The 20,994-nt window shown below is 33.6% G+C and overlaps 1 protein-coding gene across 1 annotated transcript; it reads right to left on the bottom strand.

Annotated features, from left to right (window-relative positions):
* Positions 1-1,725: 1,725 nt before the first annotated feature.
* On the bottom strand, positions 1,726-19,768 carry traf3ip2b (TRAF3 interacting protein 2b). Its single transcript, XM_056468770.1, has 9 exons — positions 19,598-19,768; positions 14,017-14,515; positions 10,589-10,631; positions 9,965-10,032; positions 9,759-9,856; positions 8,949-9,017; positions 6,805-6,921; positions 2,921-2,995; positions 1,726-2,834 (listed from the first exon to the last, which is right to left on the bottom strand). The coding sequence occupies exons 2-9, from the start codon at positions 14,504-14,506 to the stop codon at positions 2,688-2,690; spliced, it is 1,107 nt and encodes a 368-aa protein (XP_056324745.1). The 5' UTR covers positions 14,507-14,515; positions 19,598-19,768; the 3' UTR covers positions 1,726-2,687.
* Between the last annotated feature and the right edge of the window lie 1,226 nt (positions 19,769-20,994).

The following is a 20,994-nucleotide window of genomic DNA, read 5'->3' as shown; positions in this document are numbered from 1 at the left end:
TCTTTACCAGAAGTGCCATGGGATTATTAATGAGCACAGAGAGTCAGGACCATGTTTAACATCTCATCTAAAAGACGGCGCTCACTGACAATATAGCGTCCTCTTCACTATACTAGGGCATTAGGACTCACACAGACCACAGGTTGAGCGCCCCCTGCTGGCCTCACTAACACCACTTCCAACTGCAACCTAGTTTTCCCATGTGCTCTCCCATTCGGCTACTGACCAGGCTCAGCCCTGCTCAGCTTCAGTGTGAAACCGTCTTGGGTTGCAGGGTGATATGGCTGTGAATATGGATATATGACATTTTTGTTATGAGTGCAGCATTTTATTAGATTTAATTCAGAAAATACGTTCATAACACGTTATACATGGTTTAAAACAGGGGTGTCCAAACTACGGCCCATGGGCCATCTGTGGCCTGCAATCAGTTTTGTGGCGGCCTGCAAGGCTTTTTATAAATATTAATAGTATTTGGCCCACTATGGTTCCTGTTATGACGTAAAAAGGGCCGAACAAACTGAAGGAAACATAGTTGATAATTACGTTTTGGCGAGCTATGACCCAACCAAGAAAAAGAAAAATCAACAGTGAGTGCAGGAAATTTCAGTCACGTTGGAGCAAAGAATATTTCTTCGCAGAGGTCATCGGAATATGTGTCTGTTTTAATTTGCCAGGAATCAGTTGCAGTAATGAAGGAATATAGTATCAGCTAATCGCACAGCACAGGAAACCCCTCACTGAAGGAGAATTTATAAAGAAGTGTCTGATGAGTGTTGCAACTGTAATTTGCCCGGAGAAGATTCAAGATTTTAAAAACGTAAGTCTTTCTAGAAACACGGTTGGACGACAATTTAAAATAATTCCATAATAATACACACACACACACACACACACACACACACATAATATATAAATAAATATATATATATATATATATATATATATATATATATATATATATATATATATATATATATATATATATATATATATATATATTGTGTATTGTGTGTGTATATATTGTGTGTATATATTTATAAGTGTGTGTGTATATATATATATATATATTTTTTTGTATATATATATATTTTTTTTGTATATATATATATATATATATATATATATATATATATATATATATATATATATATATATATATATATATTTTTTTTTATTTTGGTATATATATATAAAAATATATTTTTTGTATATATATATGTATTTTCTTTTGTACATATATATATATATATATATATATATATATATATATATATATATATATATTTTTTTTTTTTTTTTTGTATATATATATATTTTTTTTTTTTGTATATTTATATATATATATATTTTTTGTATATATATATATTTATTTATTAATTTTTTTGTATATATATATATATATATTTATTTATTTATTTTTTTTGTGTGTATATATATATATATGTATGTATATATATATATATCATGATGTATGTAAAATTTGGCCCGGGACAAAGTTTTTTTTTGTGTGTGTGTGTGTATCTGGCCCTCTGCCCGAAAAGTTTAGACACCCCTGGTTTAAAAGAACATAAAATATACAATTAGCAAGTTTATTGTACAAAATAAAACCTGAAAAAGAGTTTTATTATATATTAAATATTTTATTAGATTTAATTCAGAAAACATGTTTATAATATTGTAAATATTAAACATGGTTTAAAAGAACATAAAAGCTAAAAGCCAGTCACTTTTTATACAAAGTAGTTTTAAAAATAATAATAATAATAAAGTGATGTATTATTACTGCATTCTTCATTAGATTTAAGTCTTTAACTCATGAAATATATTCAGAAAATACAATGAAAAGGATTCAAAAATAGGAAAAAGCAACAAAATTGAGAACTGTAACACTGACTAAATGTGCATATTTATGTATTCAATGCAAAACTACTATAAAACAATATTGAGAGGATAATCTGCTACTGTTTCTTTATACTGACACATTCACAGTGATCAGACACAAACTCAATCATGCCAGATCAACTATTATTATTTGGTTAAAACACTGTGTGCAGTCATGCATTTACAGTGGTATGATCCGTAATAGGGGTGTTCAAATGCATATTTATTTTTTGTTATATTTTTATTATTATTTCAAGTCCAGCTAAGGGATATTAAAACATGTGCTTCACACCCTTGTAAATAATATATAAATGCACTAATAATGTAAAGTAATTCATATTTTGCACCCTTCACTGCCATTATATGAATGACCAAGAACCACAGATTGAGCTCAAACTCTTCTTTAATACTCTACTGAAGAATAAAAGGAGGTCCCACTTTATATTAGGTGGCCTTAAATAATATGTATTTAATCTGAACCTACCCATACCACCGAAACTGACCCGTATCCCACCTCAAGACCCCCACAAGTGTTCTGCAATACATTATTTAAGTACATTGTATTTATATTTTGATGTAAGAACTTATTAGTAAAGGTATAAAGTGGGACCAAAAAGTCAGTAACATCTTGGATGACCCGAAGGTGAGTAAATTAACAGGACGTTTTCATTATTTTCATTAACTATTACTTTAATATTACTTTAATTATAAAAAGAAAATCTATTAAACCCTGCTCTCGACCTGAATACAATGCCAAATAATAAAAGCATGTGTGTATGGCGTGTGTGTGTGTGTGTTTTCCTCTACAGTGGGATGGAGAAGATAGCAGGCAGGGATCCCACTGGTGGAGGCCTGTATTTCTCCACTCTCATTAACCTGCGCAGAATATCGTCCCGGTCCGCCGGCCAGCTGTAAACGTGTGTGTTCTGGAGCCACGCTGGGACGTAACACTGAAAAACAACAACAGGAGACAGCTGTTTACAGGACAGTCCTACTCAGACCAGATTAACCGGTTAGTGAAAACGGTCTCACCAACCTTTTTGGCCCCCGGGAACAGGATAGGAATGAACCTGTAGTTCCTGCAGCCGTTCTGAATGAACTCGTTCTGCAGCTGATGGAGAAAAACACACACGCAGAGGCACTGAATAACAGCTCATGAACAGAAGCAGTAGAGTTAAGAACACTTCAATAAACGTTTTATTCACCATGCATGTAAATAGCAGAATGCACTGTACTTATCACAGTGAAAATAAATACGGCGGCCTGGTGGCTCAGTGGTTAGCACTGTGGACTTACAGCAAGGTCTCTGGTTTAAATCCCGGCTGGGTCAGTTGGCGTTTCTGTGTGGAGTTTGCATGTTCTCCCCGTGTTGACGTGGGCTTCCTCCGGGTGCTCCGGTGTCCCCCACAGTCCAAACACATGCGCTATAGGGGAATTGATTAACTAAATTGGCCGTAGTGTATGAGTGTGAATGAGTGTGTATGGGTGTTTCCCAGTACTGGCTTGCGGCAGAAAGGGCATCTGCTGCATAAAACATATAGTGGAATAGTTGGCAGTTCATTCCGCTTTGGTGACCCCAGATAAATAAAGGACTAAGCCGAAGGAAAATGAATGAATAAATGAAAGTTATGAGCAGCGATACATTTTTTTAAATAATAAAATAATTATAATAATTATAATAAATGTAATTTATATAATAGATATTTTAATGCACGCATTTTTGTTGTAGAAATATCACATTGCATGCCAATGATCTACTTGCTATTGTTATTATTATTATTATTATTATTATTATTATTATCATTATTTTTTATTATTATTATATATATATTTTTATTATTATTATTAATATTTATTTTTATTATTTTTTTTTATTTATTATTATTTATTATTATTTTTTATCGTTTATTATTATTATTACTATTATTATTAATTTTTTTATTATTATTATTTATTATTATTATTTTATTATTATTATTATTATTATTTTATATTATTATTATTATTTATTATTATTATTTTATTATTATAATTTTTTTTATTTATTATTTATTTATTATTATTATTTATTTATTATTATTAATATTTATTATAATTTTTTTAATTATTATGATTATTATTATTTTTTTTATTATTATTTTTTATTGTTTTATTATTATTATTATTATTATTATTATTGTTATTATTATTATTATTATTATTATAATAAAGTCTAATTATTATTATTTTTAATGCACACATCATAGAACTTCAAATAAAATATTAAATGTCACCATAAAGGTAACTAGTATAAAAGTATTCATATTTATATTTATAATATTAATTATGCTTACTATTAATATTAGTAATTCTTTTAATTCATGCAACATTTTATTTGCAATAAATATTATATATGTATTTATTAGATTTTATTTCATTATTATTTCAATGCATCGCATACTCTGTCCTTGTTAAAATATTACATTGCTAGCTCATTTTCGTCTTTGTTGTCATGTTGTTATTATTATTAAATATTTTGTGCATAGTATAATATTATATTTTATAAAATAATTATATTATTTATGCTTTTATTTTATTAATTTCATGCATTAAGAACTTTGTGCTCATTTAGTCATGTTTTATTATATTTTTTATAAAATCACTATTTGTTTATATATTTTTTTATTTAATTATTTTATTGCATTACGTACTTTGTGCTTATTAAAATATTACAATGCATGTTGCTTTTTCTTCTTGGTTCCCATGTTGTTATTATTATTACTAATATTTATGTGCATGAGGTATTTTGTCCATATTAAAATATTACATTGCTAGCTAATTTTTCTTCTTTGTTGTCATGTTATTGTTATTGTTGTTATTATTATTATTATTATTATTATTATTATTATTAAAGTGCATGAAGTTTTTTGTGCATATTAAAATATTATAATGCATACAAAGTTTTATTCTTGGTTGCATTATTATTATTATTATTATTAATATTATTATTATTATTATTTAAGTGCATTAAGTTTTTTGTGCATATTAAAATATTACAATGCATATAAATTTTATTCTTGGTTGCATTGTTATTATTATTATTATTATTATTATTATTATTATTATTATTATTTATTATTATTATTATTATTTTTATTATTATTATTATTTTTATTTTTTTATATTATTATTATTATTATTATTATTATTATTATTATTATTATTTAAAAGCATGAAGTTTTTTGTGCATATTAAAATATTTACATTGCATGCTCATTTTTTTTCATTTTCACATTCTTATTTTACTGTATAATACTATAGTAACTGTATACTAGTATTATATATGTATTTTGCATATATTATTGGTACATGTAGTGCATAGTATTTGTGCAAATATTACATGGCATGTTCATGCTAAATTCTTGGAATCATCTGTAAGACTTGAGATACCACGAATACTTTGATGTCTTTGACAACTCAAATATGAGCTGAAAACACAGAGACGATCGGCTCCACAACCCACCAGGTGGGAAGGCGGGAAAACTAGCTCCCCTCCTTTCCTCCATTTACATTTGAAACATCTCCCGAAACCCCCCCTTGGTCACTCAGCCCCGTTTCACTCTACTCACACAGAATGGTCATGTTAAAGTATGAATGTTTTATATCAATCCAAGAGATTTTATCTATCATGTTTGATATCATTTGAAATGTCTCAGTGCGACTGGTCTCATTCCCTCAGAAATAGACATAATCAAAACAACAGATGTATAACTTCAGGTATCTGTTGAACCACTGCGAAGGGTGTGCCTTTCCTATAGGCAGAAACTCTTCCACTAAATGCAAATGCCTTTTGTTATTCTACACACCCTTTTCCTCCAGGTGATTCTTGGACTGACTACTTAAGGGAAAGTTTCTAAATGTTCTGGGCGATTCTGTTACCCAGATCAGCCCATAGCGTGGAACTTCATGTTTCAGGCTATGCATCTTTTAATCTTGGATCTATCTTTGATGATTTGATGTCTTATATTGATCGTTTATGAATTGACTGAATGAATTAGCATAATACACATTTACCAGACAAATATATTATGTTTTGAAGTATTCAAACAGAGTTCGTATTATTATCTCTACTAGATTATGTTAAGTCCATAACACCACAAGCCCCTGTACAGGTTAGTAACGTACTAAAACATGGTAGACGGAGCAGCGTGGCATGCTGTTCTTAGAGCTCCAACTAACACATTGGCATTAATTCATGCATACTTAGACTGTAAAATGTTATCTAAGAGGATAGACCTTCATCTTTAAACTTATAATACTATTTGGATCGTATAGTGATTACTCAAAGTTACTAATAGTTTAAGTAAGATTGGTCTGCTTAATTCTATAGTAATGATCATAATATGACCTAATAGCTCTGTTGGATTTAGTAGATAGCAGATCTATGGGGACCACATAAAAATATCCTCATCTGATTTTTAGGATACCAGTTAATCACCACTGTTTAGTGACCAAGACTGACATGCTTGTGTTTAAGAGATTGTATACTCGGCTAGTACAAGACTCAGGATGTTATAGGAATCTGAATGAACGAGAATAACATACAATAATGAACTGAAGAGAATATTCAATCATAACTTAAAATAATATTAAAAGAAACAAAATAATCTTATTAATGTTTTATAAATGGAGTCAGATGAAACGAGGATAATATATTAATGTTCTAAACCACCTCACACTAAAATTGGAGTCAGATATGAGTTATGTTTAGAGTAAATCAACATTGTGCACTGGAAAGACCGAACATGCTGTGAACCTTCGTCCACCAGTAGACACCGTCATTGGACTAACTGGCTGGACCTTACACATCTAAACGTTTTCACAGAATAATAAGAATGCTTTTTATTATTAGTGGTGTCATTATTGTTGTGTTTTTCAGACCTGCTTGTGGATGTACACAGTGTTGCTGGTCCTCTCGTCGCTCTCCACGCTGATGTTTCCACTGCAGATCGTCTCATAATATCTCAGACTGATGATGATGATGATCAGGTAATCTTTCTGCACAAATGAAAAACAAACTTTTATTCTAGCCAAAATAAACAACAAGACTTTCTCCTGAAGAAAAAAATCATATAGGAAATACTGTGAAAATTTGCTTGCTCCAGTAAATATCACTTGAGATATACAGTTGACGTCAGAATTATTAGCCCCCCTGTTTATTTTTCCCCCCAATTTCTGTTTAACAGAGAGCAGATTCCTTCAACACATTTCTAATCATAATAGTGTTAATAACTCATCTCTAATAACTGATTTATTTTCTCTTTGTCATGATGACAGTAAATAATATTAGACTAGATATTCTTCAAGACACTTCTATACAGCTTAAAGTGACACTTAATTAGGTTAACTAGGCAGGTTAGGGTAATTAGGCAAGTTATTGTATAATGATGGTTTGTTCTGTAGACTATTGGAAAAATAATATAACTTAAGGGGGCTAATAATATTGACCTTAAAATGGGTTTAAAATATTAAAAACTGCTTTTATTCTAGCCGAAATAAAACAAATAAGACTTTCTCCAGAAGAACATCAGACATACTGTGAACATTTCCCTGCTCTGTTAAACATCATTTGGGAAATATTTAAAAAAGAAGAAAACATTCAAAGGGGGCTAATAATTCTGACTTTATCTGTACACACTACTGGTCAAATGCTTGGGGGCAGTAGGATTTTTAAATATTTTAAATTAAGCTTCTCCTGCTCACCGAGGCTGCATTTATTTCATCATAAATACACTACACATTGTAAAATTGTGAAGTGTTATTGCACTATAAAAGAACTGTTCAAAAGTAGATTATAATTTAATTTAATAATTTATTCCTGTGATTTAAATGATGAATTTTCAGCTTCATTACTCCAGTGTTTAGAGTCACATGATCCTTCAGAAATCACTCTAATATTAATTGTTATTATTAATAGTAATAGTAATAAATGCAGTAATGAGTGGAGTAATAATTTAATTTGAAACTACATACAATAAGAAAGCAGTTATATAAATTATTTATAAATATTTAACTATTTAAGAAAATTATTCTGTTCATCAAGGTGGCATTTATTAAATTACTATTAATAATAATAATAATAATAATAATAATAATAATAATAATAATAATAATAATAATAATAATAATAATAATTATTATTATTATTATTATTATTATTATTATTATTAATATTAGAGTGATTTCTGAAGGATCATGTGACTCTAAACACTGGAGTAATGAAGCTGAAAACTCATCATTTAAATCACTGGAATAAATTATTAAATTAAATTATAATCTACTTTTGAACAGTTCTTTTATAGTGCAATAACACTTCACAATTTTACAATGTGTAGTGTATTTATGAGGAAATAAATGCAGCCACGGTGAGCAGGAGAAGCTTAATTTAAAACATTTAAAAATCCTACTGCCCCAAGCATTTGAGCGGTAGTGTGTGTGCATGTGTATATATACAGCTGAAGTCAGAATTATTCGCCCTTCTCTGAATTTTTTTAAAATTATTTAAATGTTTCCCAAATGATGTTGAACAGATTTAGGAATTTCTCACAGTATTTCCTCTAATATTTTTTCTTCTGGAGAAAGTCTGATTTCTTTTATTTCGGCTAGAATAAGAGCAGTTCTTAATTTTTTGAAGCCCTTTTAAGGTCAATATTATTAGCCCCCTTAAGCAATATTTGTTTTGGATTGTCTCCAGAACAAACCACTGTTATAGTTAAGCCTTTAAATGTCACTTTAAGCTATATAGAAGTGTCTTGAAGAATATCTAGTCTAATATTATTTACTGTCATCATGACAAAGAGAAAATAAATCAGTTATTAGAGATGAGTTATTAAAACTATTATGATTAGAAATGTGTTAAACAAAATCTCTCTGGTTAAACAGAAATTGGGAAAAAAGATGCAGTGGGGGGGCTAATAATTCTGACTTCAACTGTATTTTTAAATATAATTTATATTTATTTACGTATTTTTTTCCACTGATTATATGTTCCTTGCAAAACTACAATAACCTTAGTTTACACGCACCTCATTGAGATATCGCTCCATACAGTCGATTTTACTGATGCTGTTGAGCTGCTGCTCGAAAACATCGATCTGCACACACAAAACACACTTTCAGCACATCTGAACACTGAACATGAAGACCTTTAAAGGGACGGTTCACCCAAAAATTACACATCTCTCATTTATGAACTCTTTACTATTTTCAAAACCTTTATTCATTCATTCACTTTCCTTCAGCTTACTTCCTTTATTTATCAGAGGTCACCACAGCGAAATCAACCTATCTAGCATATGTTTTACACAGCGGATGCCCTTCCAGCTCCAACCCAGTACTGGGAAACACCCATACACACACTCATACGCTACAGCCAATTAAGTTCATCAATTCCCCTATAGAGCATGTGTTTGGATTGTGGGTGAAACCAGAGCACCCAAAGGAAACCCACGCCAACACGGGGAGAACATGCAAACTCCACACAGAAACACCAACGGACCCAGCCAGGACTTGAACCAGTGACCTTCTTGCTGTGAGGCCACAGTGCTAACCACTGAGCCACTGTGCCGCCCTGCAAACCTTCTGTTTCTCCATAATTTAGATTCTATTGTTGTTCATGTTTATTGGTTATTGTATTTATTATTGAAGGTCACGAGTGGTCGTGTCGGCATTTCACTGCATGTGACAAATAAATGAATGTGTATTTGAGGAATATTCATGTGTAGTTCAGCCTCTTTGCACCACTGGAGTAAACAGAGTAAATGTAGAGTGAATAGTGAGTAACTTGTCATTGTCAGTGTGAACTGTCCCTTTAATAGTGTGTGTTCTTGCTGTACGTGTGTGTCGAAGCCGTTGTTCCTCAGCAGAGAGACAAACTTGATGATTTCCTTCAGATGCTCTTCACTGTCCGCCTCGTATGTCACAAACACTTTCCCTGCATGCAGAAACACACACACACACACACACACGCACACACACACACACGGGGATCAGAGAAATGAGTGGATTGTGTGTTAAACGGCAGACAGGAAGTAGAACTCACTCTGATCCTGTGGCAGGTGTGTGATGCTCTGGTTGGCCACCGGTCTGGAGTTTAGAGATGCATGAGCACTAAAAGCACACACACACACACATACATATATTGAATTTATTTGAATATTCACATAAACACATATGCACACACACACACACACACACACACACACACACTTACACATACGTACATATACACACAGACATAGACACACACACACACACACACACACACACATACATACACATACATACGTATACACACATACTGTACACACACACAAACACATGCAGAAAAGCAGACAGAAAATGTTAATGTATGCAGAAAAATGTTTGATACAAGACGATTGTAGAACTCATATTCTGAATATAATAACTAATATAATGTAATATTTATTTATTTTAATACCTTTGATATAATTATTAGATTATTTATTGTTTTAACACTCTGTATTTGTGTATGGAGAATGCCTTCTTGTGATTAAAATACCACAGGAACAAGTGAAAACTCTACAGGTCAACAGTATTATATTATTATTATCATTAATAACAACAACATTAATTATTATTACAAGTAATACTTCTAATGTTGTATTTGTTGATATTAGTGTTCAGTAGCTGCTGAAAGACTCACTTTTCAGAAAAGTGTGTGTCCACTTGTCTGTACTGAGTCAGGCCTGTAAAATAAAGCAAAAGTGCAGATATTATAGAGTCCATCATTTACTCACACTCACGGCCTCCTGACCTTCTATACTTCAACACTGAACCAAACTGATTCAACACTGAATCAACACAGAACCAAACTCAATCAACACTGAACCAAACTGAATTAACACTGAACCAAACTCAATCAACACTGAACCAAACTCAATTAACACTGAACCAAACTGAATCAACACAGAACCAAACTGATTCAACACTGAATCAACACAGAACCAAACTCAATCAACACTGAACCAAACTGAATTAACACTGAACCAAACTCAATCAACACTGAACCAAACTCAATTAACACTGAACCAAACTGAATCAACACAGAACCAAACTCAATCAACACTGAACCAAACTCAATTAACACTGAACCAAACTGAATCAACACAGAACCAAACTGAATCAACACTGAATCAACACTGAACCAAACTCAATCAACACTGAACCAAACTGAATCAACACTGAATCAACACTGAACCAAACTCAATCAACACTGAACCAAACTCAATTAACACTGAACCAAACTGAATCAACACAGAACCAAACTGAATCAACACTGAATCAACACTGAACCAAACTCAATCAACACTGAACCAAACTGAATCAACACTGAATCAACACTGAACCAAACTCAATCAACACTGAACCAAACTGAATTAACACTGAACCAAACTGAATCAACACTGAACCAAACTGAATTAACACTGAACCAAACTGAATCAACACTGAATCAACACTGAACCAAACTCAATCAACACTGAACCAAACTGAATTAACACTGAACCAAACTCAATCAACACTGAACCAAACTGAATTAACACTGAACCAAACTGAATCAACACTGAACCAAACTGAATTAACGCTGAATCAACACAGAACCAAACTCAATCAACACTGAACCAAACTGAATTAACACTGAACCAAACTGAATCAACACTGAATCAACACTGAACCAAACTGAATCAACACAGAACCAAACTCAATCAGCACTGAACCAAATCAACACTGAACCAAATCAACACTGAACCAAACTGAATCAATATAGAACCAAACTCAATCAACACAGAACCAAACTCAATCAGCACTGAACCAAATCAACACTGAACCAAATCAACACTGAACCAAACTGAATCAACACTGAACCAAACTCAATCAACACTGAACCAAACTGAATTAACACTGAACCAAACTGAATCAACACTGAACCAAACTGAATCAACACAGAACCAAACTCAATCAACACAGAACCAAACTCAATCAGCACTGAAATAAATCAACACTGAACCAAATCAACACTGAACCAAACTGAATCAATGCTGAATCAACACAGAACCAAACTCAATCAACACTAAATCAACACTGAATCAACACTGAACCAAATCAACACTGAACCAAACTGAATCAGCACTGAACCAAATCAACACTGAACCAAACTGAATCAACACTGAACCAAATCAACACTGAACCAAACTGAATCAGCACTGAACCAAATCAACACTGAACCAAACTCAATCAACACTGAACCAAACTCAATCAACATTGAACCAAATCAACACAGAACCAAACTCAATCAACATTGAACCAAATAAACACAGAACCAAACTCGATCAACGCTGCACCAAATCAACACAGAACCAAACAGAATCAGCACTGAACCAAACTGAATCAGCACTGAACCAAACTCAATCAACACTGAACCAAATTGAATCAACACTGAACCAAACTGAATCAACACTCAACCAAACTGAATCAGCACTCAACCAAATCAACACTGAAACTAACCGAATCAGCACTGAACCAAATCAACACTGAACCAAACTGAATCAGCACTCAACCAAATCAACACTGAACCAAACTGAATCAACACTGAACCATAACTGACACCTGCTCTGTCATGTTCCTCTGTGGTAGTGATGACGCATAGTTAAAGAAATCATCAAAATGTCCCCCCTGTCCCGAGTGGAAGTTACGCCCCTGCCAAAAGAGACTGCAAAAGAGATTGAGTGTAGTTTCTGACCTCTTTTTGTGCACTTTGGAACACTTATACTTTCAGTTTAAGGCCTCAGTAGTTTTACTTTTAACCTTTATGTGCTGTTGGGTCATTGTCATCCACTCTGGGCTGATTTTGAGTCTTAATTTAGCCACAACCTCAACTGTGCTTCAGCAAATGTGATGATTATTGCTGATGAATCTTATTTTGACACAAATTTCGGGAAAATGCTTTGGAAATTTTCAAAAACTCAACAATACACTCTGGGCAAATGGACTACCCTTTGGTTATGTTGGTCCTGTTTTGCCCCATTGACTTCCATTATAATCACATTTATTGATTGAAAAGCCATGACAGCATATAATCATGCATACTTGACTGTTGCTGGTTTTTCCTGTTGGGAAGAGGGATGATGTGTCAGTTTACTGTTGATGCAGTGCAAAAAGGTTCGTTTCTGCCTTCTATATGGAGTATAGTGTGCATGTGTGTGTGTGTGTGTGTGTGTGTGTGTGTATGAGTCTGAGACCTTTGCGCACTTGCCTTGCTATGTCAAAATTATGTCCTCAGCTCTCAGAACACAGTAAACACAGTAAGTGTGTTTATTCACACACATTATAATCTGCTGTTTTACTCCATATAAAAGACTGAACGTCTTCAGCACAGGCCGATCTGCAGGGTTAATGCTGACAGCTGATGATGATCTACAGTAAATATCCCTACTGAAAAAAACTGTTTAAACCTGACTAGGCTGGTTGGCTGGTTTTAGCTGGTTGACCAGCCTGGTTTTAGAGGGGTTTTGGCCATTTCCAGGCTGGTTTCCAGCCATTTCCAGCCTGGTCTTAGCTGGTCACGCTGGAAAATGACCAGCTAAAACCAGCTTGACCAGCCTAGGCAGGCTGGTAGCCCAGCCAAAACCAGCTATGTCCAGCTTAAACCAGGCTGGTCAAGCTGGATTTAGCTGGTCATTTTCCAGCCTAACCAGCTAAGACTAGGTTGGAAAGGGCTGGAAACCAGACTGGAAATGGCCAAAGCCTCTCTAAAACCAGCCTGGTCAACCGGCTAAACCAGCCAACCAGCCTAGGCTGGTTTAAGCTGGATTTTTTCAGCAGGGATTACACATTTTGCCACTTCCCAACAGGGTAAACCACCAGCAATCAAAAAATGTGATTATAATGGAAGTCAATGGTGCAAAAGCAGCCCCAACATAACCAAAGGGGAGTCAATCTGAACAGTACACAAAGGTTAAAGAACCAAGTTGGTCACTGAAACACACAGTAACAGCAATATAATATCACTGTCACCAATGATCAATGTAATGCATGCTAAATAAAAGCAGTAATATTCCCTGAGGCGTTTCTCACCTGAGGGTCTGTAGATTTGTTGTTGAGGCACTGGACGGCACTGAGCGCAGCACGGCGGACGCATGTACGTGTCAGGATACGACAGCGGCGGCGGCGGATGATGGTAAAAGTGGCCTGAATGCAGGAACGAGTGCAGAGATCTGGGATGTTCCAGACTCACGAGACTCGGGCTGCAGCTGCCGGGCAGAGAGTGAGGCCTGCTGGGAAAAAATGAGCCGCTGTCTGAGAGCGTGTGGTAGAGCGCCGACGGCAGACTTTGAGGAGAAGCCTTCAGATCGGCCCAGCTGGGGAACGGCGTCTGATGGATGAATGATGCAGACGGATGCTGATGAGAGGGGATAGCATTGGTGCGCTGGTGAACGTTGTGTGGAGGTTGTGGTACGGTTGTGGAATGGTTGAGAGGGACGTCTGACTCAAACTCTTGGCTCCTGGTTTCGTCGTTCTCCTCTGGAGAGTTCAGAGATGTGTACTGATCGCTGCTGTGGGCCATGTGGGACAGCTGTCTGAAATTAAAGAAGAAATGCATTAAAAATATAGGGAAATTATATTGCATTGAGAAAATGCAATAAAGAAAATCTGGGTATACCTAGGCATAGCGGAACAATAAGAGATCAGGTATGTGGAAATGGGCATACCTTGAACCTGATTGTTTCCTTGTTCTTGTGTAAATTATGTGAGTGTAAAACCCCTGTGGACTAAAGGCCAATCAGAACACAAAGCAGACTGTTGTGTGAATAACAGGGCATGCTCTGAGCATTTGCATGTACTTTAGGTTGTTTATCTGGACCTGATGAGCATCTGCGTCATCAGGAGAACACAGACTCATATGTGGCTCTGGGATCCGTAATATGCACACCTCGGGCTGCGTTTGATATGCCACAACGTTTCCTAGTTGCTGTGTAACCATGGCAACTATAGAATCACCACAACAGATAAACTGCTATAGTCACTGTGTTACCATGGCAACTATAGAATCACCACAGCCGATTAATTACTATAGATGCTGTGTTACCATGGCAACTATACAATCACCACAACAGATCAATTACTATAGTCGCCTTGTTACCATGGCAACTATAGAATCACCACAGCAGATCATTTGATATAGATGCTGTGTTACCATGGAAACTATAGAATCACCACAACAGATCAATTACTATAGTCGCCGTGTTACCATGGCAACTGTAGAATCACCACTGCAGATAAATTACTATAGACAATGTTACCATGGCAACCATAGAATCACCACAGCAGATAAATTACTATAGACACCGTTTTAGCATGGCAACTATAGAATCACCACAACAGATAAATTGCAAAAGTCACTGTGTTACCATGGCAACTATAGAATCACCACTGCAGATAAACTACTATAGTTGCTGTGTTACCATGGCAACTATAGAATCACCACAGCGGATCAATTACTATAGTCGTTGTGTTACCATGGAAACTATAGAATCACCACAGCAGATCAATTACTATAGTCGCCATGTTACCATGACAACTATATAATCACCACTGCAGATAAATTACTATAGACACTGTTACCATAGCAACTATAGAATCACCACAGCAGATCAATTACTATAGATGCTGTGTTAACATGGCAACTATACAATCACCACAGCAGATCAGTTACTAGAGATGCTGTGTTACCATGGCAACTAAAGAATCACCACAACAGATCAATTAGTATAGTCGCCGTGTTACCATGGCAACTATATAATCACCACTGCAGATAAATTACTATAGACACTGTTACCATGGCAAGTATAGAATCACCACAGCAGATCAATTACTATAGATGCTGTGTTACCATGGTAACTATACAATCCCCACAGCAGATTAATTGCTATTGTCAGTGTTAGCATGGCAACTATAGAATCACCACTGCAGATAAATTAATATAGTCGCAATTTTACCATGGCAATTATAGAACCACCACTGCAGATAAATTACAACAGACACTGTGTTACCCTGGCAACTATAGAACCACCACAGTAGACCAATTTCTATAGTCGCCGTGTTACCATGGCAATTATAGAATCACCCCTGCAGATAAATTACAATAGATATTGTGTTACCCTGGCAACTATAGATTCACCCCAGTAGATCAATTTCTTTAGTCGCTGTGTTACCATGGCAATTATAGAATCACCACTGTAGATAAATTACTATAGTTGCTGTGTTACCATGGCAATTATAGAATCGCCAGTGCAGATAAATTGCTATAGTAGCTATGTTTCCATGGCAACTATAGAATCACCACAGCAGATAAATTATTATAGTCACTTTGTTACCATGGAAACGGTAGAATCACTACAGATCTATCACTATAGTTGCTGTATGTACCATGGCAGAGAAATTACCGCAGCAGATAAATTACTATAGTCGCCGTGTAACCATGGCAACTATAGAATCACCGCAACAGATTAACTGAAGTGCTTAACAATAGTGTGGTTCTAAAAGCACAATGGTTTTTACTATAAATGACTATAGTATTTTCCATGTGGTGAGAGAAGATCAAAGGAACCTTGCTCAAAAGGTTAGAGGAACAGAGAAAGTGAAAGTTCTGGAAAAACAGACCTTTAAAAGTCACTTAAAAAGAATTTGTTACATCTAAAGTGCGCTACATTATATAGATTGAGCTTGTTGAAGATTAAACGTATGTTAATTACGTATAACTTCTTCACACACTGACAGAAACTACAGCATGATGACTTCTGAAAGCTGTCAGTGACCAGGTACAGCAGAAAGAGGTCAGCGGTGTTTTCTGTGTAACATCCACCCATGCAGAGTCCCTAAATAGGACACACTGCATTATGACTCTTTATCTGTGTGTGCCAGAAATCTGCAGCTTGTGCAAAACTTCAGACCACAACTGAGAGCTTCTGCCATGCAAGCACTTACACAGAACATCAACCTTTATTCAATATAGATCACCATTCTGTGTTTCAAAGCTTGACGGGTTGAGAAAGTGATGCTTCATCGGTTTTCATTGCAAATGTATAAAGTCGTTAAAAGTGAGGGAGAAGGAGTAAGTTATTAAATACTGGCATGAAGAGTCATTCAGAGACGAGCACAGCTTTATCACTGATAATCTGATTCAAATGTTTCCTGTCACTTTACTTATAAGACCAAGAATAGGCATCTGTGCGTGTGTGTGTCTATTAAGTTACAAACAGAGAACACTGGATTATTTAAATTAAATTAAATCATTTTTAATTTAATTTAATTTATTATTACTGTCATCCTAACTGCCTTTTTAATATTTAAAATATCATATATGTGTCATATACAATGTCTATATTGCGATAAAACATGAATTAATTCACACACTCTGAAAATGATGGGTTGTTTTAATCAAATATTTGGTTAAATATGAATCAATCGGACATTGGGTTAAGTTGATTTAAATGACACTTTCTAACCCAATTGTTGGGTTTGTCTATATTTGGAGTCGCTGTGTTAACATGGCAACTATAAAACCACCACAGCGGATCAATTACTATAGTCTTTGTGTTACCATGGCAACTATAGAATCACCACAGCAGATCAATTACTATAGATGCTGCGTTACCATGGCAACTATAGAATCACCATCGCAGATAAATTACTATAGACACTGTTACCATGGCAACTATAGAATCACCACTGCAGATAAATTACTATAGACACTGTTACTATGGCAACTATAGAATCACCACCGCAGATAAATTACTATAGACACTGTTACCATGGCAACTATAGAATCACCACCACAGATAAATTACTATAGACACTGTTACCATGGCAACTATAGAATCACCACCGCAGATAAATTACTATAGACACTGTTACCATGGCAACTATAGAATCACCACCGCAGATAAATTACTATAGACACTGTTACCATGGCAACTATAAAATCACCACTGCAGATAAATTACTATAGACACTGTTACCATGGCAACTATAGAATCACCACAGCAGATAAATTACTATAGAATCACCACTGCAGATAAATTACTATAGACACTGTTACCATGGCAACTATAGAATCACCACTGCAGATAAATTACTATAGACACTGTTACCATGGCAACTATAGAATCACCACTGCAGATAAATTACTATAGACACTGTTACCATGGCAACTATAGAATCACCACTGCAGATAAATTACTATAGACACTGTTACCATGGCAACTATAGAATCACCACTGCAGATAAATTACTATAGACGCTGTTACCTAATTTAATTGAATATTACTGTCATCCTAACTGTCATTTTAATATTTAAAATATCATATATGTGTCATATACAATGTCTATATTGATATAAATATAATATGAATCAATCACACATTGGGTTAAGTTTTTCAAGTTGAATTAAATGACACTTTTTAACTCAATTATTGGGTTTGTCTATATTTGACCCAACGTTGCATTAAAACAACCCTGCATTTTTATTTTAGAGTGTACTCATTATTACTAAATTATATAAATTTGGTATTACAAAATAATATGTAGCAACATACTAATTATGGTATATATATTTAATGTAAATATTATTATTGACTTATTAATATGCATATTATTTCATAAGTATTTTGTTGAATTATACATTAAATCAAAATTTACAGGTATTATTACTGGCTATAAAAATGCTGGGTTACAACACAATGTTGGGTCAAACAAGGCCATTTTTAGAGTGAAGGATATGATGAATAATAAAGTATTTGAATTACGTTTGAGAAATCGCTTGGTAATATTTAATCATTTGAAATGGCGCAGTGGGTAGCACAATCGCCTCACAGCAAGAAGGTCGCTGGTTCGAGTCCCGGCTGGGTCAGTTCTGTGTGGAGTTTGCATGTTCTCCCCATGTTGGTGTGGGTTTCCTCCGAGTGCTCCGGTTTCCCCCACAAGTCCAAAGACATGAGGTGAACTGAATAAGCTAGATTATCTGTAGTGTATGTATGTGTGTATGAGTGTGTATGGATGTTTTCCAGTGATGGTTTGCAGCATCTGCTATGTAAAACATATGCTGGAATAGTTGGCGGTTCATTCTGCTGAGGCGTCCCCAGATTAATAAAGGGACTAAGATGAAAAGAAAATGAATGAATATATTAAATGCTTTTTGCGGATTTTTTATTTTAAATAAATAAATATAAATGTGTTAATATAGCCAAATATTTCAGAATACATTCAATATCATTTTTACGTTTTAGCTGAGATATATTTATACATATATTGATTATATTTATTGTTTTAAAACACCTAAAGCCGTTCATTTATAATCTAATAACAGTTATTAGGATACTGTTACTACTATATGATACAGAAATGATGATACATATTTAAATATGCTGTTTATATTTGCCTCATTTAAGGTTCGCTTTTATTAATGGCGTTTGCTGTAGGCTATAATTGAACAATTGTAGGCTAAATGTAAATAAAAGGAACAACACGCTTTTATGATCATTTTTAATTCGATATTCGTCAAGTGAAACTGATATACAATCTGAATTACTTTCCGGTCATTCGCCTACATGACTTTTATTATTAATGTTATTTATTAGACATGAAGGCAGAAACTCACCTGAGGAATCACTTCCGGAAGTCTCGCAGTTTTCTGAAATAATCTAACATGATCTTGAGGCTCTTTTAATAACTTTTGACAGCGATTTAGACGGAAAATAACGTGATTCCTGTGAAATCTTGGTATGTGTTCGTACGGCGTCAAACTTGATGTTGAGTTTCGCTTCGGGTGTCGGAGGAGGAGCGGAGAGTTAATGATGATTTACTGCACTGGGAGGAGTTGAAGCACACAATAACTCCACATCTACAGCCCACAGGACGATTCATTATTATAGTTAAAATCTATTTTTAATAAATGCTAAGTAGGCTTTATTTTGTAACTGTGAGGCTCAGATCAATAAAAAATATATTTAATTTAAGCCGTCGTATGTATTTCAGGGATAATAAAAGATTATATATTTCCAGCTATACAATAAAGATCTAAAGTATCTATAAATATTATTAGGCATATTTTTTGAATGTTTTTACACATATATTTAGGTCTATACACTGTAATATATATATATATATATATATATATATATATATATATATATATATATATATATATATATATATATATATATATATATATGATCAATTATATGATCATGACTACGTGTGTTTTTAGTTCATTGTAACTTATTAAACCACGTTAATCATATTGTAACTTAATTTTATAAGTTACTCAAGCTGTTTAAAGTCAGATCAACATAATATAAGTTCAATGGACTCAAAAGGTTAATTTGATTCGGATTAAAAATTGAAGGCTACTGGTATTTTTAAAGTGTATTTATATTATTATTATTATTATTTATTATATTGCTCATTTTTCCTCAGCTTATTCTCTTCTTTATCAAGAGCAAATTTATTATATAATATTTTTTTTTTAATTTCTGATATTTAATATATATTTTAAACGTAGGGCATGGAGGAAAAAGTTAAATAAATAAATGCATATATTTATATTCTAGACATTTATTTATATAAATTATTTATATCAATGTATTTATATAAATTTATTTACATTTGTTTACATTATTTATTTTTTTTTTACATTATTCATTTAACTACATTTATAATTTATAAATAATATATGTAAAAATACATATACATTAAATATAACAATATAATGTAATTATTTATATACATTTATTTACATTATTTCTATTTGTTTACATTTAATTACATTCAAATTTATTTATATAATAGAAAAATAATATTAAGTAATATTCATTCATTCATTCATTTTCTTTTCGGCTTAGTCCCTTTATTAATCTGGGGTCGCCACAGCAGAATGAACCGCCAACTTATTCAGCATTTATGCAGCGGATGCCCGTCCAGCTGCACCCCATAATTGGGAAACATCCATACACACTCATTCACACTCATACACTACGGACAATTTAGCTTACCCAA

The sequence above is a fragment of the Danio aesculapii genome, chromosome 11, assembly GCF_903798145.1.
Source record: "Danio aesculapii chromosome 11, fDanAes4.1, whole genome shotgun sequence".
Lineage (NCBI taxonomy): Eukaryota > Metazoa > Chordata > Actinopteri > Cypriniformes > Danionidae > Danio > Danio aesculapii.
This window is presented reverse-complemented; position numbering and strand designations above follow the sequence as displayed.

Coding starts and splice junctions, on each gene's coding strand:
- traf3ip2b (XM_056468770.1), bottom strand. CDS start 14,506: ATGGCCCACAGCAGCGATCAGTACACATCTCTGAACTCTCCAGAGGAG. Junction 10,632..14,016: donor ACAAATCTACAGACCCTCAG/GTGAGAAACGCC, acceptor TTTATTTTACAG/GCCTGACTCAGTACAGACAA. Junction 9,018..9,758: donor ACAACGGCTTCGACACACAC/GTACAGCAAGAA, acceptor TTGTGTGTGCAG/ATCGATGTTTTCGAGCAGCA.